The 27458-nt window shown below is 44.8% G+C and overlaps 1 protein-coding gene across 6 annotated transcripts in view; it reads right to left on the reverse strand.

Moving 5' to 3' along the window:
* Window positions 1-1813: 1813 nt before the first annotated feature.
* The window catches only part of LOC311522109 (uncharacterized protein), a 32693-nt gene continuing 7048 nt past the window's right edge, over window positions 1814-27458 (reverse strand). For 3 of the 6 annotated variants that reach the window (XM_084631069.1, XM_084631068.1, XM_084631067.1), the window contains 6 exons: window positions 15197-15337; window positions 14887-14978; window positions 14194-14320; window positions 13469-13585; window positions 7732-13081; window positions 1814-7151 (listed from right to left, as the gene is read on the reverse strand). In XM_084631069.1, the coding sequence (XP_084487195.1) occupies window positions 11640-13081; window positions 13469-13585; window positions 14194-14320 (1686 nt within the window). In that variant the 5' untranslated portion in view covers window positions 14887-14978; window positions 15197-15337 and the 3' untranslated portion in view covers window positions 1814-7151; window positions 7732-11639. Of the gene's footprint in view, window positions 7152-7731; window positions 13082-13468; window positions 13586-14193; window positions 14321-14886; window positions 14979-15196; window positions 15338-15462; window positions 16758-19445; window positions 19681-27458 lie in introns of those variants that run through there. The other 3 variants (XM_084631070.1, XM_084631071.1, XM_084631072.1) reach the window with 3 other exon arrangements.

Consider the following 27458-nt stretch of genomic DNA (forward strand, 5'->3'; position numbering starts at 1 on the left):
CCAGGACCGACCCCTGGGGCACTCCACTTGATACCGGCTGCCAACTAGACATGGAGCCATTGATCACTACCCGTTGAGACCGACAATCTAGCCAGCTTTCTATCCACCTTATAGTCCATTCATCCAGCCCATACTTCTTTAACTTGCTGGCAAGAATACTGTGGGAGACCATGTCAAAAGCTTTGCTAAAGTCAAGGAACTGAACACGTGCACTGTTTTCCCCTCATCCACAGAGCCAGTTATCTCATCATAGAAGGCAATTAGATTAGTCAGACATGACTTGCCCTTGGTGAATTCACGCTGACTGTTCCTGATCACTTTCCTCTCCTCTAAGTGCTTCAGAATTGATTCCTTGAGGACCTCCTCCATGATTTTTCCAGGGACTGAGGTGAGGCTGACTGGCCTGTAGTTCCCTGGATCCTCCTTCTTCCCTTTTTTAAAGATGGGCACTACATTAGCCTTTTTCCAGTCATCTGGGACCTCCCGCAATCGCCATGAGTTTTCAAAGATAATGGCCAATGGCTCTGCAATCACATCCACCAACTCCTTTAGCACTCTCGGATGCCACGCATCCGGCCCCATGGACTTGTGCTCGTCCAGCTTTTCTAAATAATCCCGAACCACTTCTTTCTCCACAGAGGGCTGGTCACCTTCTCCCCATGCTGTGCTGCCCAGTGCAGTAGTCTGGGAGCTGACCTTGTTTGTGAAAACAGAGGCAAAAAAAGCATTGAGTACATTAGCTTTTTCCACATCCTCTGTCACTAGGTTGCTTCCCTCATTCAGTAAGGGGCCCACACTTTCCTTGACTTTCTTCTTGTTGCTAACATACCTGAAGAAACCCTTCTTGTTACTCTTAACATCTCTTGCAAGGTCCCTCACCAAAGGCTCTTCAGCAAAGTATGCAGTCATTGGATAAGAGGGAAGGTCCTCTCACAGATTAGTAACTGGTTAAAAGATAGGAATAAATGGTCAGTTTTTACAATTGAGAGTTGTTAATAGTGAGGTTCCCCCAAAGATATATACCAGTGCTATTCAACATTTTCATAAATGATCTGGAAAACAAGGTAAACAGTGAGGTGGCAAAGTTTGCAGATGATACTAAGTTACTCAAGATAGTAAAGTCCACGCTGACTGTGAAGATTTACAAAGGAATCTCATAAAACTGGATAATTGTGCAAGAAAATGGAAGATAAACTTCAAGGTCCATCAGTGGCTATTAGCCAACATGGTCAGGGATGCAATCCCCTGTTCTGGATGTCCCTGAATCTCTGACTGCCAGAAGCTAGGCCTTGACACTAGAGGATGGATCACTTGATAAATTGCCCTGTTCTGTTGATTCTCTCTGAAGTATCTGGCACCAGCCACTGTTGGAAGACAGGATTCTGGGCTAGATGGATTAGACATTCCCCAAGGTACAATCTGGACTGCTGGGTCCCCTTAACTCTGCAATCTGAGATGCCTTTTACACTGCTTTGCTGGAGAACAGCAACCCCTCCAGGCTCTGCTCACACAGCCACTAGCATATAAAATCACTCCCACCTGAATCCATGAATGCTATGCCCAGACACCCACTAATTATATACATGGAGACACCTGAATATCCCCAGCCCCAACCTTGGCTCCCCAGAAATGAGTGTCTTATACTGCTCAGTAGACCCCCTGGACAGTATAAGCTCATAGATTACCTATTGTTGGAATATCAGGCTATGTTTATGCACCAGCCTTTGTTATCTCAAGTAGAGGTTTCCCAAACACTTCAATCAAACACACTGGTTTAGATAAAACAATAAAACAAGTTTATTAACTGGAGAAAGATAGATTTTAAGTGATAAAGCATAAAGGTTAGAATTGGTCACAAAACAAATAAAATAAAACCACAAACTATTCCTAAACTTTACCAAGCTAAATGAGATTTGAAGCAAACATCTTTCTCACCACAGCAGATGCTTCAGGCAGTTCAGAATTCACAGCTCTCACTTCACAGGCTGGATTTCCTGTTAGCCTGGGACATCTCTCCTTGCTTCAGTGTCTTTAAGATATTCATTAATCTCAAGTAGAGAGAAGGGAGGTGGAGAGGAGAGGTGGCCAGAGGCCTTTTTTCCTCCTTCTTATACTCCAACCCTTTGTACTGGAAAAATCCTTGCTGGGTCATGGGGTAGGTCTGTTGCATATGCGAGCTACAAATTGTCCTTCAGATGAATTGTAAATACTTTGTTTTTATCTCCCCCCCGCCCCCCACGCTGATGAATGTCTGGTTAAACAGGTAATGACTCTTTAGCATTCTGCTGGTGTGCCAGTGTGTCTTTGTCTCTGGGAAATTAGTTTGTGGGTTTTACCCAAAATTACAACATATTTCATTAAAAAATATAGCAAAATCTTGTAAATTTACATGTAGTGTTGTTACACACATTTCAACATGATAATAATATTCAGTAAATTGTGAGTTTTCAAATAATACCTCACAAGGCATGCTTTGTACACAATGTATCATAACCACATAAAAGAGGTGAACATGGGGTACAGGCTGTCACAGTGGACCATTGGTCTGATGCAGTAGGCCATTCTTATGTTCATTTGTTCTTATGATCACTGGATACCTCCATTCCCAAGGGAACAGTGTACCCCAGTTTATCAGTTGCACCTTGGACCACTGGTCTTGTACCACACACAGCTGTTGAGTTCACAGCTGTTGAGTTCCAGCATAGTAAAACAAAAGGAATTTTATTTTAAGAAAGAATAGAGATTCAAAGAGAAACAAGCGTAAGTGATGGCATCAAATGGTTACATCCAAAGCAAAATCACAAAATGTGAACTAGGACCTACCCTTATTAATAGTTACCTTTCCTATGTAATAAAATAGATTCTCACCCCAAAGTTAGGAGCTAGGACCCAGTCTTTCACAAAGTACCCTGCTCATCAAGGTATCTCCTCAATGAATGGATCCAGACTATCTTTCTCCACCCTGTGATATACTGAATCAGGCCTGGTCTATGTTACAAAATTAAGTCGGCTCAAGCATATTGCTGAGGGGTATGAAAAAATCCACACCGCTGAGCAGTCTAGTTAAGCCAATCAAGCCCTGGTGTAGGCAGCGCTATGGAATTCTACTGTCGACCTAGCTACTGCCTCTCGGGGAGGTGGATTACCTATGCTGATGGGAGAACTCCTCCCGTCAGTGCAGGTAGTGTCTACACAGAAGTGCAGCTGTGTCACTGTAGCATTTTCATTCACAAACAGTGTGATCCCCTCACTGTCATAGAGTTCCTTTTCATTTCCATATGGTTTCAATGTTTATAGTTTGATGGTTTTCCATAGACTTTTCTGGGTTGGTAGAATGGTAGACAACTGAGCACTATATTACATAATCAGCTAACCAGGGAGGGGTGGCAACTCCCTCCCATTTCAGTGGGCCTCCATTGAGACATGTTATTCCCTGGTGACTCACTTTCACTCCAAGACCAGAAGGGCATAATTTTCAATATAGTTACACTATTTCTTAAAAATTACCCATATCCACACCTCACAATGACTATGAGTACCAATAAGTTACAAGCTTTCAGTAGAGACCTCACATGCTACCCTTCATAGATAAATACCATGAAAGTGGTGTATTAGGTGCAGGGAGTTTGTCAGGTTTGTTGAGACAGGAATTGCTTGTAAAGAACAGTGACCCTTTTACGAGTTGGCACCAATGCCTCTGTGTCACATGTACCATGGGAAGAGCCATTTGAGGAGGAGGAAGAAAAAAACCCTCCCCTACTTCCCCCATGCCCACACCCAATTTATTATAACATAACCTATATAGGTGCTCATTAACATTTAAACAGCATATGTAACAAATTGAGATTGATATAATATATACTATTTCACCTTAACAGTTAGTAGGGTTACCACATTAAGTGAGGTATTACATCCTACATACACGGCAAAGATTGGCAGTCCTCTAATGATCCACACATCCACAGAAGAGGGGAGGGAAAAGGAACCTAACATGTAGCAAGGCCATGTTTCTTCATCATTATCGCCAATAACTATCAGGGTATGTTTACACTACGAAATTAGATCGAATTTATAGAAGTCGGTTTTGTAGAAAGTGTTTTTATACAGTTGATTGTGTGTGTCCTCACACAAATGCTCTAACTGCATGTTGTCGGCAGAGTGTGTCCACAGTACTGAGGCAACCGTCAACTTCCAGAGCGTTGCACTGTGGGCGGCTATCCCACAGTGCCCGCAGTCTCCGCCGCCCATTCGAATTCTGGGTAGAAATCCCAGTGCCTGATGGGGCTAAAACATTGTTGCGGGTGGTTCTGGGTACATATCGTCAGGCCCCCGTTCCCTCCCTCCCTCCATGAAACCAAGGGCAGACAATCACTTTGCACCTTTTTTCTTGAGTTACCTGTGCAGATGCCATACCACAGCAAGCATGGAGCCCGCTCAGCTAACCGTCACCGTATGTCTCCTGGGTGCTGGCAGATGTGGTACTGCATTGCTACACAGCAGCAGTTAATTGCCTTTTGGCAGCAGACAGTGCAGTATGACTAGTAGCCATCATCGACATAGTCCTGGGTGCTCTTTTAACTGGGTGCCTGGGCAAACATGGGAGTGACTCAGCCAGGTCATTTCTCTTTTAAGTTTCGTCTCGTGGCGATTGAGTCTGACCGGCAGTGCACTGTCTTTTAACCTCCAGCTAGCAGAAGATGATGGCTAGTAGTCATACTGCACCGTCTTCTGCTGAGCACACAGGAGATGATGATGGCTAGCGGTCGTACTGCACAGTCTGCTACCAGCAAGATGTATAAAGATAGATGAAGTGGCTCAAAACAAGAAATAGACCAGATTTGTTTTATATTCATTTTCTCCTCCCTCCCTCCCTCTGTGAAATCAGCAGCCTGCTAAACTCAGTTTTGAGTTCTATCCTTGAGGTTTTGAGTTCTATCCTTGAGGGGGCCATTCAGTTTCTCGCAAAGCCACCCCCTTTGTTGATTTTAATTCCCTGTAAGCCATGTCGTCAGTCGCCCCTCCCTCATCAGGGCAATGGCAGACAATCATTCCGCGCCTTTTTTCTGAGCGGACGCCATACCACGGCAAGCATGGAGCCCGCTCAGATCACTTGGGCAATTAGGAGCACATTAAACACCATGCGCATTATCCAGCAGTATATGCAGCACCAGAACCTGGCAAAGCGATACCGGGCGAGTAGGCGATGTCAGTGCGGTGACGTGAGTGATGAGGACATGGACACAGACTTCTCTCAAAGCACGGGCCCTGGCAATGTGGGCATCATGCTGCTAATGGGGCAGGTTCATGCTGTGGAATGCCAATTCTGGGCTCGGGAAACAAGCACAGACTGGTGAGACCACATAGTGCTGCAGGTCTGGGACAATTCCAAGTGGTTGCGAAACTTTTGCATGCATAAGGGCACTTTCATGGAACTTTGTGACTTGCTTTCCCCTGCCCTGAGGCACAAGAATACCAAGATGAGAGCAGCCCTCACAATTGAGAAGCGAGTGGCAATAGCCCTGTGGAAGCTTGCAACGCCAGACAGCTACCGGTCAGTTGGGAATCAATTTGGAGTGGGCAAATCTACTGTGGGGGCTGCTGTGATGCAAGTAGCCAACGCAATCAAAGATCTGCTGATATCAAGGGTAGTGACCCTGGGAAATGTGCAGGTCATAGTGGATGGCTTTGCTGCAATGGGATTCCCTAACTGTGGTGGGGCCATAGACGGAACCCATATCCCTATCTTGGCACCGGAGCACCAAGCCGGCGAGTACATAAACCGCAAGGGGTACTTTTCAATAGTGCTGCAAGCTCTGGTGGGTCACAAGGGACGTTTCACCAACATCAACGTGGGATGGCCGGGAAAGGTACATGACGCTCGCATCTTCAGGAACTCTGGTCTGTTTCAAAAGCTGCAGGAAGGGACTTTCTTCCCAGACCAGAAAATAACCGTTTGGGGATGTTGAAATGCCTATAGTTATCCTTGGGGACCCAGCCTACCCCTTGATGCCATGGCTCATGAAGCCATACACAGGCAGCCTGGACAGTAGTCAGGAGCTGTTCAACTACAGGCTAAGCAAGTGCAGAATGGTGGTAGAATGTGCATTTGGACGTTTAAAGGCGTGCTGGTGCAGTTTACTGACTTGCTTAGACCTCAGCAAAACCAATATTCCCACTGTTATTACTGCTTGCTGTGGGCTCCACAATATCTGTGAGAGTAAGGGGGAGACGTTTATGGTGGGGTGGGAGGTTGAGGCAAATCGCCTGGCTGCTGGTTTCGCACAGCCAGGCACCAGGGCGGTTAGAAGAGCACAGGAGGTGCGGTGCGCATCAGAGAAGCTTTGAAAACCAGTTTCATGACTGGACAGGCTACGGTGTGAAAATTCTGTTTGTTTCTCCTTGATGAAACCCTCCGCCCCTTGGTTCACTCTACTTCTCTGTAAGCTGACCACCCTCCCCTCCTCCCTTCGATCACCACTTGCAGAGGCAATAAAGTCATTGTTGCTTCACATTCATGCATTCTTTATTCATTCATCACAGAAACAGGGGGATAACTACCAAGGTAGCCCAGGAGGGGTGGTGGAGGAGGGAAAGACAAGGCCACACAGCACTTTAAAAGTTTAAAACTTTAAAACTTATTGAATGCTAGCCTTCTGTTGCTTGCTTGGGCAATCCTCTGGGGTGGAGTGGTCGGGTGGCCAGAGGCCCCCGCACCACGTTCTTGGGCGTCTGGGTGAGGAGGCTATGGAACTTGGGGAGGAGGGCGGTTGGTTACACAGGGGCTGTAGCGGCGGCCTGTGCTCCTGCTGCCTTTCCTGCAGCTCAACCATACGCTGGAGCATATTGGTTTGATCCTCCAGCAGCCTCAGCATTGAATCCTGCCTCCTCTCATCATGCTGCCGCCACCTTTCAGCTTCAGCCCTCTCTTTAGCCCTCCACTTACTCTCTTCAGCCCGCCACCTCTCCTCCCGGTCATTTTGTGCTTTCCTGCACTCTGACATTGTCTGCCTCCACGCATTCGTCTGTGCTCTGTCAGTGTGGGAGGACAGCATGAGCTCAGAGAACATTTCATCATGAGTGCGTTTCTTTCGCCTTCTAACCTTCACTAGCCTCTGGGAAGGAGAAGATCCTGTGATCCTTGAAACATGCAGCTGGTGGAGGAAAAAAAAAAGAGACAGTGGTATTTAAAAAGACACATTTTATAGAACAATGGGTATGCTCTTTCAGGGTAAACCTTGCTGTTAACATTACATACACAGCACATGTGCTTTCGTTCCAAGGTCGCATTTTGCCTTCCCCCACCACGTGACTAGCCCCTCCCCCCTCCCCGTGGCTAACAGTGGGGAATATTTCTGTTCAGCCATAGGCAAACAGCCCAGGAGAAACAGGCACCTCTGAATGTTCCCTTAAGAAAAGCACCCTATTTCAACCAGGTGACTATGAATGATATCACTCTCCTGAGGATAACACAGAGAGATAAAGAACGAATGTTGTTTGAACGCCAGCAAACATACACTGCAATGCTTTGTTCTACAATGATTCCCAAGTACGTGCTACTGGCCTGGTGTGGTAAAGTGTCCTACCATGGTGGGTGGAATAAGGCTGCCCTCCCCAGAAACTTTTGCAAAGGCTTTGGGAGTACATCCAGGAGAGCCGGAAATGCCAGGGCAAATTAATCATTAAACATGCGTGCTTTTAAACCACGTATAGTATTTTAAAAGGTACACTCACCAGAGGTCCCTTCTCCGCCTGGCGGGTCCGGGAGGCAGCCTTGGGTGGGTTCGGGGGGTACTGGCTCCAGGTCCTGGGTGAGAAACAGTTCCTGGCTGTCGGGAAAACCGGTTTCTCCGCTTGCTTGCTGTGAGCTATCTACAACTTCATCATCATCATCTTCCTTATCCCCAAAGCCTGCTTCTGTGTTGCCTCCATCTCCATTGAAGGAGTCAAACAACACGGCTGGGGTAGTGGTGGCTGAACCCCCTAAAATGGCACGCAGCTCATCATAAAGCGGCATGTTTGGGGCTCTGACCCGGAGCGGCCATTTGCCTCTCTGGTTTTCTGGTAGGCTTGCCTCAGCTCCTTAAGTTTCACGCGGCATTGCTTTGGGTCCCTGTTATGGCCTCTGTCCTTCATTCCCTGGGAGATTTTGACAAATGTTCTGGCATTTCGAAAACTGGAACGGAGTTCTGATAGCACGGATTCTTCTCCCCATACAGCAATCAGATCCCGTACCTCCCGTTCGGTTCATGCTGGAGCTCTTTTGCGATTCTGGGACTCCATCATGGTCACCTCTGCCAATGAGCTCTGCATGGTCACCTCTGCTGATGAGCTCTGGCCAGCGTGGTAAGCTGCAGGTGACCATGCAAACAGGAAATTGAAATTCAAAAGTTCGCAGGCCTTTTCCTGTCTACCTGGCCAGTGTATCTGAGTTGAGAGTGCTGGCCAGAGTGGTCACAATAGAGCACTCTGGGATAGCTCCTGGAGGCCAATACCATCTAATTGCATCCACAATACCTCAAATTCGACCTGGCAAGGCCGATTTAAGTGCTAATCCCCTTGTTGGGTGTGGAGTAAGGAAATAGATTTTAAGAGCCCTTTAAGTCGAAAAAAAGGGCTTCGTCATGTGGACGGGTGCAGGGTTAAATCGATTTAACGCTGCTAAATTCGACCTCAACTCCTAGTGTAGACCAGGGCTCAGAGTATAAACACAATAGATGTAACTTGAATCATTAACAATCAACAATAACCTAAATTGAGGTGATATGGCAAAAGGGATGGAAAATCAAGAGGTGAGGCCAGCTAACAATAATTTACAAAATGGGGTAGGGGGCATGGGAGAGGGAAATAAATCTGCAGAGGAGAGTGAGGCCATTTATACAGATCCAGATTGGGGAAGGGCGTGTTTCAGTGAGAAAGAAGGATTCAGCAAATTGCTGTACAGAGAGCTGCAATTCCCTTCTCATGTCTCACAGGGTAACTGTTAAGCAAAAGCAAGCAGCATGAACCAGCATGTACTGTCCACATTACACAGATGCTCACTATCATAAGATTCAGTCCCAGTCCAAGGCAGGTATAAATTATTATGCATCAAGTAAATGTTTCACCTTCATAGTCCTTCCTAGCAGATGGGGTCATTGGTTTCACTGTGGATCTGGATAATCACATACCACTGGCATTGGTAATTCCAGGTACAGTTTTATAGACCCCGACTTCTTATATACTCAGTGGGGGAGGCAGAAGTCTTAAAGAAAAAAGCAGCCTCAAAAATTGTTTCCAGTAAAACAGACCAAGCAAAGAATACCTTCCTTCTATCTTAAATACAGACATTGGGGGTGGAGCAGAATAAGGACTAGTCTATGCCTTGAAGTGTAAAAGAGAGGATCAGTCTCTGGGGTGCTGATCAGAAGAGAGTCCCTCACAGAGAATCCATACATTTCTTAGCTTCTGTTGCTGTGCCAAAACTGTGGCATTATCCTTCAGTCTTAGTCTGAAATCTGGCCGGAAATGAAATGTAGTATGTCATCGGCCTTGTATGCTTGTTCATGGCCTTATTGAACTGGGCCCTTCCCCCTGCCACCTGCTGAGTGTAGACAGAACACCATGATGCTCTTGCTGCCCCATTTCAATTCCCAAGCCTTATGCAGGATAACTGTCTGGTGCCACATTTTAAAAACTTCATCATTAAAAAATGAGGAAAGGTCTTGGTCTCGCATCTGCTGGGGGCTTCGGGGCTAACAACGGAACGGTGCTCCCTCTCAATTTCAAAATCAGTTCCCAAAGGGGGTTTTAAGAATTCTGGGGTAGCCTTATTTAGGAATTTCTAGACTTACCTTTTTTAAAGCCCTCCAGAAAGGCAACCAAATGCAAATTATTATATCTTGATCTGCCTCCTGATAGTTGACTCTCTCCTGTAGGGCTCTAATTCTCTGCATTTGCTGATTTGAGGAGGAGTTACTGGCTGTTACAGAGTCTTCCAGTGCAGACACATGGGCCTCAACTTGCCCCACTCTCCTTGAGAGCCTTCATAGGCTTGTTTGATGAGCTGCAGTGGTCTTTTTCACATCAGCAATATCAGCTGACGTTGTTCTTCAGAGATCTACTGAAGCACCTGCAAGGTTTGCTCAGGATTCTATCTGGAGCTTCTTCCTGCATCTCCATCTCTGCCTGACATGGGCTCTCAGATAGCTTTTACTTTTTGCAGGCCTGCTCCATTACTGGAGAAGAGGAGAGGTCCAAACTCTTATCCAGGGATCCCTTAGCAGATGGTGCATTGATATCAACCTAAATTAACTACATTTATAGTAGGATTTCTATTATTTTGAACACATTCTGTGGGGTATAACAAGGAGCAAGAAGCTTGGAGCTCAGGCAGCATACCTCCCCTGTTGGCTCCCCCTGGAATCCTGTTGTTATTATTAACCATATGTTTTGTGAAAGGGAGTTTATTTTTAGCCAATAGTGCTACTAGCCAGCTAGGGTATGTCTACACAGTGAGGAGCAGCCAGCAGCAGCAAGTCTCAGAGTGTGGGTCAACAGACTTGACCTTGAATTACTGTGCTAAAAAGAGCTGTGTAGACATTGCAGCTTGGGCTGGGACCCTAGGCTGATTAGCCAGGTCTCGCCGCTATTTTTAGCACCATAGCGTGAGCTCCTCAAGCCCAAGTGTGTCAACCCGGGCGCTGAGACCCACGGAGCCCAAGCTCCAGCCCGAGCTAAAACATCTCACAGCTATTGTTAAAGCTGTAGAGTGAGCCCGAGTCCATTGACCTAGGTTCTGACACTTACTGCTACTTGCTGTGTAGACAGACCCACAGTGGCATGGTAGGCTGCTGTGGGGGTGGAGCATGACTGACTTACTTCTGCTCAGCAGTCACCTTTAATCTTCCCTCATTAACGGTTTGTCTGCATGGGGAATTTTACAGGCCATATACAACTGTAATTATATATCTCTCACTCCCCATATGGATATACTTATTCCAGAATAAAAGTGTCCACATGGGAAATTGTACCAGTATAACCAGAGTGGCATAATTATACTGGTAGAACTCCTCATATAGACAAGCCCTAAAAGATACACAAATGCGCACACACGCGTGTACAAGTATTCCTCCTTGTGCAACATCCCAGTTTTTAAATGATCCGTATCTCCGTTACCAGCCACTCTCTGCTCTTGGTTCCTGCCACTGTGCCCTTATGATCAGTCCTCCCACAAGATTCAACTCCATTACCTTGCAATTCCAACTAACCCCCACACCCCGCCAAAGGATCTGTTCCTACCTTCACCAGCTCCTTTCCCCATCTGAATCTCATATCTGTCATCATAAATAAGCCAATACTTCTTGCCCATCCTTCTTACATCTTGTACTTAAGTGCCGCTCTCCAAGCAAAGAAAGTACCACACCACTGTTTTATATCACATGTGGAGTCCCTATTGCGCTGCTACAGATAATGTAATCTGAAGTTACACTTGCTCTATTGGGTTTCTTTTTCACATGGAGGTTTACCAAGGGTATAACAAGCTTTTGTTTTTGATTGACGCTTTTCCCACATTCGGTACATTTGTGAGGTCTCTATCCCTGGTGCACTGACTGTGGCTGGCTAAGGGTGAATTTCTGATGAAAGCTTTTCCCACATTCAGTTCATTTGTGAGGTCTCTCTTCAAGATGCACTAACTGATGCTGGGAAAGGGTGAACTTCTGACGAAAGCTTTTTTCACAATAAGGACATTTATAGGGCCTCTCCCCAGTATGGATCCTCAGGTGCTTAGTCAGGGTTGATTTCCGCCCAAAGCCTTGCCCACATTCAGTGCATTTATGGGGTTTTTCCCCCGTGTGGGTTCTACAGTGACTGGAAAGGTCCCCTTTCAGCCTGAAGCTTTTGTCACAGTCAGGACACTGATAGGGTTTCTCTCCTGTGTGGATTCTCTGATGCAGAGCAAGGTATGAGCTCTCACTGAACCTTTTTTCACAGCCAGCACAGCTATAGGGTTTCTCCTCTTTGTGCGTCCGTAGGTGTTTACTGAGTATCGACTTCCGTCCAAAGCTCTTCCCACAGTCAGCACATACATAAGGTTTCTCTCCCGTGTGGCTTTTTTGATGCCTTCGGAGGTGTGAGTTCCGGCGGTAGCTTTTCCCACACTCAGCACAGCTGTGTCGTTTCTCATCTGGGTGGATTTTCTGATGCAGGTCAGGGGCTGTGCAGCTACTAAAGCTTCTCTTACTATTACTTTGTGTATTCAGCTGTGCTCCCACCTTAGTTCCCTGGTAGGCAATGGTGCGGTTCAATTTCTTAGAACTTCCTTCACATACAGCGGATTCACAGTCTTTCCCCCCTGCAGGGTAAGCTCGCTGCTGTCCTCTCCTGCCCCGACTCTTACCAGCATCTGCCAGTTCACATCTCTGAGATGCCTCATGAGTCTTCGCTCCCACTGGCTTTTTCTGTTGAGGATGCTCATCCTTGTTCTCACTCACAATCCCATCATTAAACCTCCTATGCATCTCTTCGTTGTGGATTCTCTGATGCTGAATAAATCTCTCTCTCAGGATAAAGAGCTGGCCGCACACTGGACACTTACGGGGTCTCTCCAACTTGTGAACTGTGTAACGGTGAAGAACAAGGCTTGTCTTGTGTCTGAAGCTTTTCCCGCATTCATTACATTTATAGGGTCTCTCCTCTGTATGAATTCTCAGATGTATCTGAAGGCACTGTTGTTGAGAAAAGCTTTGGACACATTCATTACACTTGTAGGCACTCTTTTCTGCACAAGTTTGCTGACAATGCTTAACGAGGAGTGAGCATTTATTGAAACTTTCACCAGGTTCAGTACCTGTGTTTGGGCTCTTCCCCGTGCAGGCTGTCTGGTGGGTGCTGGTGTCTTTGGATTTCTCTAAACTTCTTTTGCTATGAGTGGATTTACTCCTGCCTGGAGGGTCTTCCCAGTGCCTCCCTGTCCTGCCCTGACTCTCACTGGCATCTCCCCATTCAAGGCAACAGAGTCTCCCTGAGAACAACCTTTGTGGTTCTGCTCCTGTAGATACTACTTTTGGGGCTTTTTTCTCCTTCTCACTCACCGTCCCAGCACCTGGTGGGAGAGAGAGAGAGAATCCAGATGTGATTCATTGCCTGTGCTGGGTGCAGAGGGGGCAGCAAAGGGATTTGTCACTGATCAGAAAACCTGATGGACAGGAAGCAAATTTCCCTAATGTTTCCCTAGAGGAATGAGGAGGGGCCAGTTTTGGCTCAAAGTCCCATCTGAACCTTAAGAAAAAGGCTGGGGGAGGAAAAGGCTTCTGCCAGGGGTCAGGCAGGACAAGTGGGAGCCAGGGGTGACTCCTTCCCTGAGGACAGGACACAATAGGGAGTGAGATGAGATAAGACAGAACAGGAGCAGTCCTTAGTGGGTTTGCTGGGATCCCAGCTTTTCCCTCAGCCCCAGATGGTTTCCCGGTTGGTGTCACTCATTCCTCACCAGTGCTAGTGCCTCTTGGGTTCTCCCTTTCCTCAGAGCCCTGGAGATCTGGGAACAATGGCTCTTCCCCTTGCTCCATCTGGGACAGCACATCTGGTTTAGCAACAGGAAACCCTGCTTATTGGAAAGAGGTACATGCAACACAACTTGTCAAGTATTTGTCGATCTGTTGCAGTTCAAATACAAGACAGCACAGAGCTTTTAGCAAGCAAGCGAGCTGGTCTGCCAACCGACTTCTGCCTGTCAGCTTTCCACCTTCCCCTTTATTCTTTCTCTCCCCCTGCGCATTACATTCTCCAACAGATAAAAGGAATACACTGGCTTTGTTTAACATTCTTATTTACCAATTTCTATCTACCGCATTCCTTGCTCTCGGGCCTTGAGCCCAGTCCTGGGAGGCTTCCCACGGTTCATGTCATCTGGGCGAGATTCCAAGGTTCATGCCCTTGAGAAGAGCTGTGTGTGCACAGCTCCTATACCAACACTCCGGGTGTGCCCTGAATGTTGCCAAGCGCATGAACCTTGTATGAATCCTACATTGATCACTTAACAACAAAGAACAGCAAAGAAAATCTTGGAATGAAGAGGAAAGACATAATCCATATAGGTTGTCAAACATTCAGTATCATCTTTTGGCAAGCGTATTGTCTGGTGGGAAATGGGCTATGTTCCTCATAGAAGATTTAAGTCATGTCTACACTATGGGGATTATAGCAACTGCTCACCCAATGAGAGGAGAGTCTCGTAATTCTCCTGCATGACATCTCTGTAGAGTTCCCTCTGCTTTTCACCCAAAAGAGCCCATTCATCTTCAGAGAAGTACACGGCCACCTCCTCAAACGTCACTGGCATCTGAAATGACACGTGTCCTCCACTCAGCACCTGCCTGCTCTGGCCACAATCTCACCACTCAAACATAAGCTGAGCAGCAAAGGGCAAAGCCATCACTGTCAATGCAGCATTCTGGGGGGAGGAACCCCATTTTCCCACTATCCCAACCTCCTCCACACAGCAAGAGATGCCAGACTCAGCCTGCCCTTAAAGCTCCCCATCCCTACAGGGCTCTTAGCCCCAACCCAGGCCACTGAAGCAAGCCCCTGGATCCACAAGGGAGCCCCACTCAGCACATGCTGTTCCTGCGATAGCCTCACCGCTCAGTAACGGAATGAACAGCCAGGGGCAAAGCCTGGCTACCTGGAGGGGCATGAAGTGAGCTATCCAGGATGTGGAAGGAGCTGCACATGCACAAGGCACCTCCCAAAAAAGCGGTGTGGTTATTTTATTGATGGGGAAGAAGGAAAGTTGGAAAGGCTGGTGAACGATGGAGGAGCGGGAGGAAGTGGGAGGAATGAGCGAGGACAGACAAGGAAACAGCACAGCCCGGCAGGAAGAACAGTGCAGATCATTTCACCACTCACCGTAAAGCCAAACCTATGGAGCAAGACCACTATATCCTAGTCTCCTTCATTCCCCTTATCATGAGGAGCAGAAAGATGAGGTCCAGGTAGGTCTAAAGGATGATAAAGATACCGTTAGAGGGATCCACACAGACACAGACACACCTGGACCTCACGACTCTACTAGGAACAGGGAACCACACACCCTTCACACACCACTAGACAACCAAATGCTGTGCTGATGATTTCATACAGGTTGCCTCAGGGACTCCCCTCCCTACTGTGCTATCCATGCTCCCCAACACCACATGCATCCCCACACACAACTTACCTAGTTGCCGTGAATACTGCAGCTTCTCTCTGAGGTCACAGTTCAGCTGTGGTCCTGGTGGTGGAACCTCTGTAACCTTGCACTGGACAGGGGCTCCATCATCTAAGAAATCCCTTCTCTTCCGATCACACAAACGGAGACCTGGGAAACATATTTGTTTATAGCTCTGTGTGAGGGACAAAGGTATTTACTGGGGGGCAGTGACAAGTAGCTCTCAGATTCCCTACTAAACAGAGTTATTGAAAGCTGATGGGCCTGCCACACACATGAAAGGGGCTCTGTGTCCTCCCACATTTCCATCTTCCAGTTTTCACCAGTATCAGTTGGGTTCTGCCCATTGATGACTAGAGCAGAGCCCTCAGTTTTGTATTTCTTGCTTGTAGCCTTCTGCCCAGATCAAGCCTTCTTCCTTCCTGTGCGCCTTTATTCTTCCTAGTGAACCCTTTCCACACTTAGGTGATGTTACCTCAATTCTGCCTTTTCTTGGACTAGTCATGGCACCTAGGAATATCAGATCAGAATTGCACTCCTGCAGGTAGTTATTTTTTTGCTTTTTAATGAACATTATTATTATTTATTGGTATTACCCTAGAGCCCAAAAGTCCTAGTCATGGGCCAGGATCCCATTGTATTAGTTGCTGTACAAAGAGAAAGAAAAATGACATTCGATTCCCAAAGAGCTTCCCTTGTAACATAATCTCTCTATATTTGAGGGGCATCACTCAAAGGGGTATCCAATTTTCTCATGAGTCTGAATTAACAGAATTTTATTCAATGGAAACCTTTTTGTTTGAACTTCTCCCATATGCAGATTTAACTGTTCCTCTTACAGGATGTATTTGTCACATTCAGATCTAAAAGGTTTTGACCCTCAAAACTCAAGCAAGACATGTTTTATTTTACATTTCACATCGATCATTTGGACAAGGGTGCGTGTTTGCTAAGCCATCTCTTACTTAGTGAGTAGTAATTTCCAAACCATGCTAGCATAACCAAGGTATGGAGTAAATCTTTACGAATTCCCTTGGTGCTTTTGTCTGAAGACATTGGCCAGAGGGCGGCAATCTTTAATTTCCCATTTCAGCTAGGGAGAAATTTAGATTGCACTGACTAGTTTAAAAGCAATGCTGTCTGTCACTCTCACTTCCATAGCCTCACAGAGACTGTCAGAAAAATAGCGCTGTCTACACTCCAGTCTATGCTGGAGCCAGGATGGCCCCCTAGTGTAGACACAATGTACACTGACAGAAGTTTTTCTGATGGCAAGTGAACACCTCCCCAAACAGCATTAGCTATGCCATTAGCAGCATTTTTCTTTCAGCATAGCTGTGTTCACACTGAGGGTTTTGTCAGCATAGCCATGTTGCTGAGGGTGTATGGTTTTTCAGCCCTGACTGACATACTGATGCCGGCATAAGTTTTAAGTGGAGACAAGGCCTTAGTTCCTCTTTTAGAGTACAATAAGCTCTTAGCTGCGCACCAAGAAGTATAGCTGGTGCTCTTGCTTTTTCACTGTTTCTTTTGCCTGGAAGATTTTTACCTTAAACTAAACTTTACAGAAGCAATAACTTAAAGGGGTAGTTCTAGTAAATAACCCCAAAATTCCTTGTTGAATCTAATTAATACTCCAGTTGTAAGGAGGTTAGACTGACTTTGCATTCACAACTGGAATCGCAAGGTTATACATGCCAAAGATAAAACTACCTAAGCATAACATAGGATGCTTTAATTTCTCACTTGCATTTCACAGAATCATAGACATGTAGGGCGGGAAGGGGCCTCAAAGGGTCATCCAGTCCAGTCCCCTGCACTGAAGAAGGACCAAATAAACCTCCTAGAACACCCGTGACAGGTGTTTGTCCAACCTGTTTTTACAAGCCTATGATGATGGGGATTCCACAGCTTCCCATGGAAGATTATTTCACAGCTAAACTACCCTTCTAGCTAGGAAGCTTTTCTTAACAGTATTGGACCCAGGACTGACCCCTGCAGAACCCCACTTGATGCACCCTCCCAGTTTGATAGCAAACCATTGACATTTACTCTGAGTAATTTTTACTCTTTGAATAATTTTTTCATCCACCTTATAGTAATTTCATCCAAACCACATTTCACTCGTTTACACATGATAATGTTATCTGGGACTGTGTCAGAAGCCCAATTAAAACTGAGATATGTCATGTCTAGTGCTTCCCCTTTATCCACTAGGCCAGTAACCTTCAGCCTGCTAAGTGCCATGGCAATAACCAGCATTAAAAGTTTTTTAACCTTTTACGAAAAGAACAGAAAAAAAAAGAAAAAAACAGTTAAGCCATTTGAAATATAAAGTATTAAGCAAGGCTTTCGTTTCAACTGTATCCCTTATTCCATTTTTCCTTTAGCTGTAGAATGTTTTTAGAAAAGGGGGGAGGAGGAAACTCTGTTCAGAAGTCCTTTGGATGGTGTTATGGATGGTAACAACATTCCTTTTGGGGGGGGGGGGAAAGGAGAAGAAGTTAGATTAAATGGGCTGGAGCTGTTGTTTCTATTGTTAAAGTCTGATCTTGCTTCCTTGAAGACAGAACAAGATAAACGCACAGAAAAAGGAAGAGGAAAGAACAACAAAGATAGAAAATGCAGTTCTGTCTCACATGCTGACTCTTACTTGCAACCCAGCTCTTGGAGAAACAGAAAAAAGGAAAAGGTACTTGGTTGTATTGTAAGGTTTGCAAATTCCTCATCCCAAAATTGGGATTTTCAAATCTTCTTTGATTAGATGACATATGAACTTTTCTCATGTTAATAAAGATAAGAACTGACAACTCACTTTATTTACACCTAAAACAATTTTAGCAGTGCTGCTGTTCTCTGTCTTGAGATGTTTAGAAACACACTATTCTTATCACATTTTGACTGAATGCCCAGATTGGGTAAAGATCAAAAAACTCTCCCAATCCCATCCCCCACCTCTTCCATATTTAAAGCTGCACATGTCATGAACCGTGAAAATGTCATGCACAAGTGGTAAAATTTCCTGACTTGCAGAAATTTTAGCCCTAGTGGCATTTTTACCCCTATATATTTCCTCCTTTTAAAAAGAAGCAGCCAGCTAATGTTCCTTAGCCACATGTACATCCATGAGCCATTTGCTACACCCAAAGATAGTTAAAATACACCAACATTTTAGTCTATGATAGACCTTGCCCACCAACATTTCACGGCAACTGAGGCAATTTAGCCCCCCACCCCGCCCCGAGATCTAATCTGAATCACTAGAACTGTGCTGATTCACATACACAAAAACAACCACCGATATGTTTTGTTTTTCCAATCACAAAAATCTTGGGGGCTGCAACAGCCCTTTCCAAAGGTTTGAATCTCAATGTATAGTCAATGCAGTAGTAGCTTTGAATTCAGCTGGCATTCAGTTAAAAAAGAGCTACTCATGATGTTGTCTGAGCAGAAGTTTGCTTTAGCAACTTAACCTTTAACAATTGAAAACACTTTATTTTATCACTTTTGCATTTTGCTTAAAAATGCCTTTATGTTGAAGGTTCAAAGTTATTACCAGTTAGAGAAACTACAAACCTTAAAATACACAAAAGAAAATGAGAAACAAAGCATTTGTAAAAAGATTTCAAAACCAGTAATAATTATCAAGCAAAATTATAAAAGCCTCTGATTTTTCAAATAAGAACATTAGCAGATGGCTTTGCATGCCCAACCAAAACAAGGTCAAACACACTTGGACAACAATAGCTAGTTTGCCAGAGTTTTCAGCTACTGAGTATGTACATTAATCTTAACTAATTTTGGTCCATTGATTTCTGATCCCACACTCTTCCAGTTTACCAAACACAATCTTAACAGAATCCTAGAGTTATAGGATTTACAAATCTTGTTTGATTAGATGCTATCAAAATAACAGTTAAACCCTTCACAGGTTAATAAAGCTAAGAATTTACAACTCACTTCATTTGTAGCTAAAACAAACTTAAAACTGTGGCTGCGTGGAAAAGCTTCCCCACTGATCCCACATTCCTCTTGTTTACCAGACATGATCTTTACACGCTCTTTGAGTTAGATCAGAAGGCCTGTTTCTTTTGAGTAACCCAATCTGTCTGTCTCCCTTTCAAACTGTTTCCCATTAGCATTTGTTATAGGTGCCTAGAATATTTTATAAAAATTTTAGCCATTTTCCCACAGTTGGTGTAGGCCTGTCTGGCCCCAGTTATTACAACAAGTGTACATGTAATGCAGTTTTTATTACCACAGTGCCTCGGAGGTTTACTCATGGACCATGATCCCATTCTGCTAGGCACAGCAGTGTGAAATGCAAGTCTGGATGTAAATATCACTAGGCGGAATGGTGACTAAAAGGAGATTAGTCCGTACAGTTTTATTTCTCTAGCTATGAACTCCGACGGTTCCTCTTACTGTCGCTGAGTCTCTGAGTTGATGGAGTTTCTTCTTGATGGTTTCTAGAGACTGGGGAACAAAGAGATTCTAGTAGGGTAAAAATCTTCCATAACTCAGGAAACACCTTTTCTACAAGGGACCCACCGCTTTTCAAATATAGTTGGTTTTCAACCAATTGCACCAAATAAATTAATTTTTTAGAAGCTTTCACAGGAAGCTTTGAGCTTAAAGCAAACTCTACTGCTCTGTGTCTGCAGCTGGAGGAAAGAAGTTCCTACTTCATTCACATCAGAGCCCTGAGCTACTTCCCCTTTTTCAGTAAAAAATGATCATCAAATGAGGAGGGTACTTTATAGCTCGTCTCCATTTTCAACCAGTCACACTGAAGAAATTATTCTGTTGAAGACGTTCTCAGCAGGAAGCTTTTCATTTAAAGCAAACTCTACCACCTGGAGTCTGCTTGTTACAACAGGAACATGCTGGAATAAGGAACTTCCCTTTCCCCCCACCCCACCCAGTGAAGAGCTCTGAGTTACTAACTCTTTTTCAGTAATAAGCAATGATGAGATATGGAGGGCCTCTACAGCTTTCCAGCTTTTCCTTTTCAAAGGATGCGGTTGGCTAGTGTGGAAGGGAGATACACTGACACTGAGAAAGAGACAATCCATTTTTTGTTCATGTGGATTAAAGATTTGCCTTATTAGCTACTCTTTTTTGAAACTTTGTCATTTCTACAGTGTTATATTTTACATTTTTTTCATTTACTGTCACTTTCTTAAAGTGTCCAGTTTTAGGTACCAAACTTTAAGACAAATTGGAAAGGGGCCAGAGGACAGCAAAATAAATAAATAACATGGTAAGAGATTCAGAAAACCTGACCTATGAGGAAAGGCTAAAAAATCTGGAACGTTTAGCCTTGAGAAAAGAAACTGAAGGTGAACTTGATAATAGTCTTCAAATATGCTAAGGACTCCTATAAAGAGGATGGTGATCAATTGTTCTCCATGTCCACTGAAAACAGGAGAAGAAGCAATTGGCTTACTCTACAAGGGAGATTTAGATTTGATATTAGAAAAAACTTTCCAGCTACAAGGATAGTTAAGGCCCAAAACAGGTTACTACTGAAGTTGTGGAATCCCCATCATTGGAGGTTTTAAAGAACAGATTGCACAAACACCAGTCAGGGATGGTCTAAGTTTACTTGGTCCTGCCTCAGCATGAGGGATGGATTAGATCAGTGGCTTTCCACCTGCGGTCTATGGACTCCTGGTGATCCTCAGACTATGTGTAAGGGGTCTGCAAAAGACTTAGACTGAAAACAGAAATCAACTATATATAGAGACAATAGATTTCCAAAAGGGTCTGCACCTCCATTAGAAATTTCCAAAGGCAACTTTAAATGAAAAAAGGTTGAGAAAAATGGGATTAGATAACCTCTTGAGGTCCTTTCCAGCCCTACATTTCTATGATTCTATGATCTGAGAACTAAGGGGCCACCTTCAAGCTAGGCTTAGAAGCCTTTTGCCTCATTGGCTCAAAGGTACACTCCATTGCTTCTGTTGGCCAAGCTCACTGCACACACATCCCTCCACTCCTTTTCCCAAGCTTCCTTTGTGCCCCCCTCCCATCCCACTCTATTTCAGGGACTCCCTATAAACCTTCCCCAATCCTTCGCTCATATCAGGGGCCCAGCGTGCCACCTCACTTCCACATGCCTGGGGGTCGGTGTGCCTCCATTCCCCATACCAGGGTCCCACATTGTCCCCCGCATGTCCAGGGCTCTTTGTCCCCTCCATGCCTTCCAATTCTGCCCCACCATTCTTTCTTTTCCTTTGTCTGGGTGATAAGTCATTCAGGGTGTCAATATTTAAACTCCATTGGGACATACTAATGGGAGTGTTGTTATGCCCGAAGTGGTTAATGGCAACCATTAACTGGTTCTTTGATCTATAGATAATTTCAGAGTTTTTAAAAGTTAATGGGCCTGCTAAGCATATGCCAGGGGCTCCATGTGTACCCATATTCCTCCTTCTATTTTTCTGATTTTCACCAAAATGTATCAAGGCAGAGAACATTCCCTGATATTGTCGAATTAATCAGATGTGGTGTTCAAAAGCTATCACATTACAGACAGAGAAAAGCCATCAAGTTGAGTGTAGAGTTTAATAAGCTGGGCCAAATATTTCATGTGTAGTGCTGATGGCTTAGTCTACACTGCAAAGTTTTGCCAGCATAGCTATACTGGCTAGGAGTGAGTGGAAAAAATCACACACACCCAGCCAACATGGGTGAAATGGCACCCCAACACCGACAGAACAGTGGTTCTGATAGTGTAGCTAGTGTTATTTGAGGCGGTGCGGTAGACATGGTTGCGGAAAAACTCCTTCTGTTGGTGTACGCTGTGTCTCCACTCATAGGCTCACTGGCCAAGGCTCTCTGGTGGAGACAATCTCAATATTTCAGTTATAAGAGTAGTTGCTCTATTCGCCTGGTCAGCAGCAGAAATAAAAATTAATTTTGTGAAATTAATGTTCTTTATGGCCTAAATGGATCAATTTCGTCCTACCTTTTCTCATTTTATTTCTATATATTGTTTTACAGGCTTTTAAAAAAAAAAAAAAAAAAAAAAGCTTAAATTGAATTGAGAAGGATTGATTCTTTGCTTTTCGTTTTTTGTGTTGTGATGGTTTTAAAGTTTTATAATTATTTCATTGAACATCCTGGTTAATTGCCATTTGGTTTGAGATAGTTTATTTCATGAGGAAAATTAGTCTGAGCTATAGTGGCAAAAGCACTTTAGGAGGCTTTGCCAGTTTCTGCAAACGTTTTCTAGTGTAGACATGATCGTAAGCCTAGTCTACACACAGATACCGTACTTTTATACCTATTTCAGTTGGTGGTGTTATTTCTTACCAATGTAGTTATCTCCTAATATGGAGACAGTTATACCAGTATATAGCTTCCTTACACTAGTATAACTATACTGGTACATCTTTCCTACATAAGAACAAGCACTTTTGTAACAAAATAATGACTGGGGGTGGAGGGGAGGGTGTGGGGCTGTACCACTTTATATTGGTATTGGTATTGTTAAAGCACTACACCTTGTGTGTGTGGACAAGGCCTTTTGTAAAAACAACGAGGAGTCCAGTGGCACCTTAAAGACTAACACATTTATTTGAACATAAGCTTTCGTGGGTAAAAAACCCACTTTACGAAAGCTTATGCTCAAATAAATGTGTTAGTCTTTAAGGTGCCACCGGACTCCTCATTGTTTTTGTGGATACAGACTAACATGGCTACCCCTCTGATACTTAAGGCCTTTTGCGTTTCACAAGGCTTTTTAAAAAAATGTTTTGCAGAACAGTTGCTGGCTGGGTTGGAGGGGCCCCTCCTGGGCTCTGGCTGCACAGACCTCCCCTCTTTACATTCTAGAAGCTGGCTGAGTGGGGAGGAGCCTGCAGGACTCAGGTGCACAGGTCCTTCCCACCCACCAGAATGCTGCCCTGGAGCTGGCTGGGCTGGGGGAACTATGCTGGACTCAGCTGCACAGACCTCCCCTATGCAGGGTTCAGGCTCTGATCCCTTTGTCACTGGCACAACTTCCTCCTGACAGAGATCTCTTGCCGCTGCAGGGGCATCTCCTTCCTCTTATCCCAGACACCCCTACTCACCGCTCTTGCCAGCACATGAGGGGGAGGAGAACATGATCTCCTCAGGGTTTTACCAGAAGAGATCAAGGATTTAATCCCTCAGTACACAATGAGACTCAGACCTCATTGGGTTTTCCAAATGAGGAAACAGCTGAGAACAGGAAGTTCCTTTTTTATTTAGTTCCCCTTACAGCATAGCCTGGTCCTCTCTAGAACTGTGTAGCTCTATGGTTATTAGAGACAGGGGTGTGTGGTAATATCTTTTATTGAACCACCTCTATGGTTATTTCTTCTCATTCACCAGACATACTGTAATACTCACTCATAGAAATCACAGGATTTACTAGGACACTGCAACTAACACCTCCCATGGACACTATTCTCGGAATTCTTGGACACTCTGGTACTTCCAAGAAGAGTTGGGGCAGCATGCGTGTGAGGTCATGCCGCATGGGGGGCCATCATCTTTACGATCACACCACCTGCCCCGCCAACATGACCTCATATGCATGGTGCGTACGAGATCATGCCGCATGGGGGGCCACTATTTTTAAGAGTGCCCTGCCCCACATGTGAGGTAACACAGCGCAGAGGGGTGCCATTTTTAAAATCCAGAGAGAGCAGTCCGTCGTCCCCCACCCAATACCAGACAAAATCAGATCTGGTTTTGTTCCCAGGACTGAACAGGGAACAAACCTCTCAAAAAGATAACCATCTGGTTTAATTCAGGATGAGAGGCCTTCCTACCCTTAACCATGCCCTTCCAAGAAAGGACAACACATAATTTGAAAACAAGACAACAACTTAATACTAAGATAAAGATGCATCCGCTTTTGGCAGAGTTGCTATCTGCACTGATTATTACGCATTCCCCCCTTTACTTTAATAAGAGTTTGAAAACAGTAAGAGAAGGTTACTCACCTGCTGCAGTAACTGAGGTTCTTCGAGATGTTTGTCCCTGTGGGTGCTCCACTTAAGGTGACCATAGAGCAGTGCCCTCTGTGGATGGAAGGGGTGATTGAAGATAGTACTGCTAGGCCTAGAAGTGTATCTGAGCCTGAGGTCTGGTCAATTGTGTAATGTTTTATGAATGTATGTTCAGAGGCCAAGGCAGCAGCTTTGCATATGTCTTTGAGTGGTTCATTGTTCAGAAAGGCTATTGAGGTTGCTATAGATCTGGTAGAATGAGTTCTGAACCCTGCTGGGGATTGTTGTAAATTGTTTTGTTGGTAGCAGAGGTGAATGCACCCTGAGATCCATATTGATAGTCTTTGTGTGTAAATAGCCAATCCTTTAGAGCATTCTGTGACAGAAATGAAAAAACCGGGGATCTTCTGAATGGCTTAGTTCTATCAAGGTAGAACGCTAGTCCATGGTACATCCAGGGTATGTAGTACAGCATCATGTGTACTCCCCGTGAGGTTTGGGAAAGAATACAGAAAGATGGACTGGTTGGTTTATATGGAAGGAGGATGATATTTTGGGTACAAATTCTGGATATGGTCTCAAGGTGACCTTGTCCTTGTAGAATATGGTGGATGTGCCATAAGAGCCGCTGTCTCACCCGAGGGGTGACAGGCCGAAGTGACAGTGACTAAAAATGCTACATTCACGGATAGTTGAGTCAATGAACACATCCTTAAGGGTTTGAATGGAAGCCCAGTAAGGCAGCGTAGTACCAGGTTCAAATCTCAAGTTGACGAGGGTGCGCGTACCTCAGGGTAAATGTTCTGTATGCACGTTAGAAAACATTTAGTGATTGAATGTGCAGATAACGATGCTCCATCGATCTTGTGGTGGAACACAGTAATTGCTGCAAAATGCACTTTGATTGTGGTAGTAGATAGTCCCAAGTGTTTTAGCTCCAAGAGATAATCCAAGATCAAGGGCACAAGTGCAGAAATTGCAGTAACATGTTTGACCTGACACCATATGGAAAATCTCTTCCATTTCTGAAGGTAAGTCTTATGCGTGGTTGTCCTCCTACTGTATAGTAATAAATGTTTAACCTGTTCCGAGCAGGCTAGTTCCCCATGAGGGAACCATGTAGGAGCCACACCTTCAACTGAAGTCTCTCCAGGTTTGGGTGGTGAACCTGGCCGGCATCCTGTGAGAGGAGGTCCGTCCAAAGTGGGAAAGTGCATGGTGTACAGACAGCCATCCACAGTAGGTAAGCATAACAAATCTGTTGTGGCCATGTTGGGGCTATCAGTATGACCTTCACTTTGTCGGTATGTATTTTGTGAATAACCTTCGATAGAAGTGGTATTGGTGGGAACATGTAGTGAAGTATTGTATCCCATTTGAGGAGGAAGGCATCCCCTAGCAATCGCAGTCCCAGACCTGCTCTTGATCAAAATTGTGGTCATTTGTGATTTTGTGATGTCGTGAATACGTTGATGGATAGGTTGCCCCATTGTTGAAATATGTTTTGTGGGACTACATCGTTCAGTTCCCATTCATGTTCTGGGAGAATTGTCTGCTCAATGTGTCCACTATTGTGTTCTGACAGCCTGGAAGATAGGAGGCTGAGATGCTGATGTTGTATCAAATGCACCAGTTCCACAGTTTTATGGCATGTGTGCATAGGGGGTGGGATTGGGCTCCTCCCTGATGATTTATATAGAACATGCAGGCAATGTTGTTGGTCATTACTTGTACCATCTCGTTCCTTATCAAGGGGAAGAAGTGGAGACATTGGTTGAAAACCACACAGAGTTCTAGTAGATTTATGTGTAATTGTGTTTCTAGGGGAGATCACTGCCCTTGAATTTATTAACATTCCAGGTGAGCTCCCCAGTCAATCAAGGAGGTAGCGGTTGTGAACATCATGAAAAGTAGGTCCTGAGTGAAGGGAATCCATGAGCATGCATTGTTGGGTTGTGTTCACCAAGGTAGAGTGTCTTTGTCTTTGGTCGGCATTGTCAGGCGTCTGTTTAGGCTGTGTTTGTGTGGTATGTATAAAGTTCTGAGCCAACCCTGAATGTAGCACATGTAGAGATGCGCATGCCATACCACATATGTGGTTGTCGCCATATGACCTTGTTGCCGGCACCCAGTGCCCAGAAGCAAAACAACAGCAGTGGTTCATTGCCCGGTGTGCGTCACCCAATAAACACAACAGGATGGAGAAGCAGAAAAGTTTATTTGGAATTCCAAAGAAAGGTACAGGGAGAGAAATCTCAAATCCTGCACACCAGAGCAAGTCATTACACACACTTGTATATTCCTTAATGCTACTGCACTACACATCGGCCAATCAAAGCTTTGCACAAATACTCTGCCTTCCTTATATGGGTTACAACAATGTTTATTTCCTGCAACCTCTAACAAGCATTCCTAGCAACTTAAACAACCAGCACATCCTGTCTGGCCTTGTAGCTGTCTCTCCTGTTATCTTTAACTTGGCGTCAGCAAACCTTACACTATGTGGCATTATCTACAACTGCAACATTGTTTTAAGAGCAAAAGAGCTTACTCAAACCAGCCAGGCCTGAGTTCTATTAAGGGGGGTTGACAAGAAGCCCTTAGGCCTTCAGCAGGGAGACTTCCTCGACCCTTATGGCCTTCCATCCCCTCGACTTAACTAGTGGCCATGCCCTGGGGTCTCCAACAACCTCATAGTTGGAGGCAGGTACGTGCTGATAGGTGGACTATTCATCACTGAAGAGATGAGGCTGGTTATGGTCAAAAATCTCTTTGTTGGTATTGATGCTTTGGCTTCTGTAGAGTCAAGGTGGGCCCAAATGAAGTCCAATTGTTGTACAGGAATTAGGGTTGATTTTTGTTTATCTGTATTCCTAGATTCAGAAAGAGAATGATTGTCCGTTGAGTGATATCAAATGACTCTGCCCAAGTATGGCCTTTTAGTAAACAATCATCCAGGTAGGGGAATATTATTACCCCTTGTTTGTGGAAATGTGCCAACACTACTGCGAGAATGTTGGAGAATACTCACAATGTTGTGGAAAGACCAAAAGGTAGGACCCTGTATTGATAATGATCCGTTCCCAGGGTAAATCTGAGAAACCTCCTGGGAGTGGGATAAATTCTTACGTGGAAGTAGGCATCTTGAAGGTCGAGGACTGAAAACCAGTCCCCCCATTTCAGTGTTGGTATTATCTTTGCCAGTGTGACCATCCTGAATCATTGGACCCTCACAAACTTGTTGAGCTTTCTGAGATCTACAGTGGGTCTCCATACTCCATTTT

The sequence above is a fragment of the Lepidochelys olivacea genome (genome assembly GCF_965140295.1).
Source record: "Lepidochelys olivacea isolate rLepOli2 genome assembly, chromosome: 6".
NCBI lineage: Eukaryota > Metazoa > Chordata > Testudines > Cheloniidae > Lepidochelys > Lepidochelys olivacea.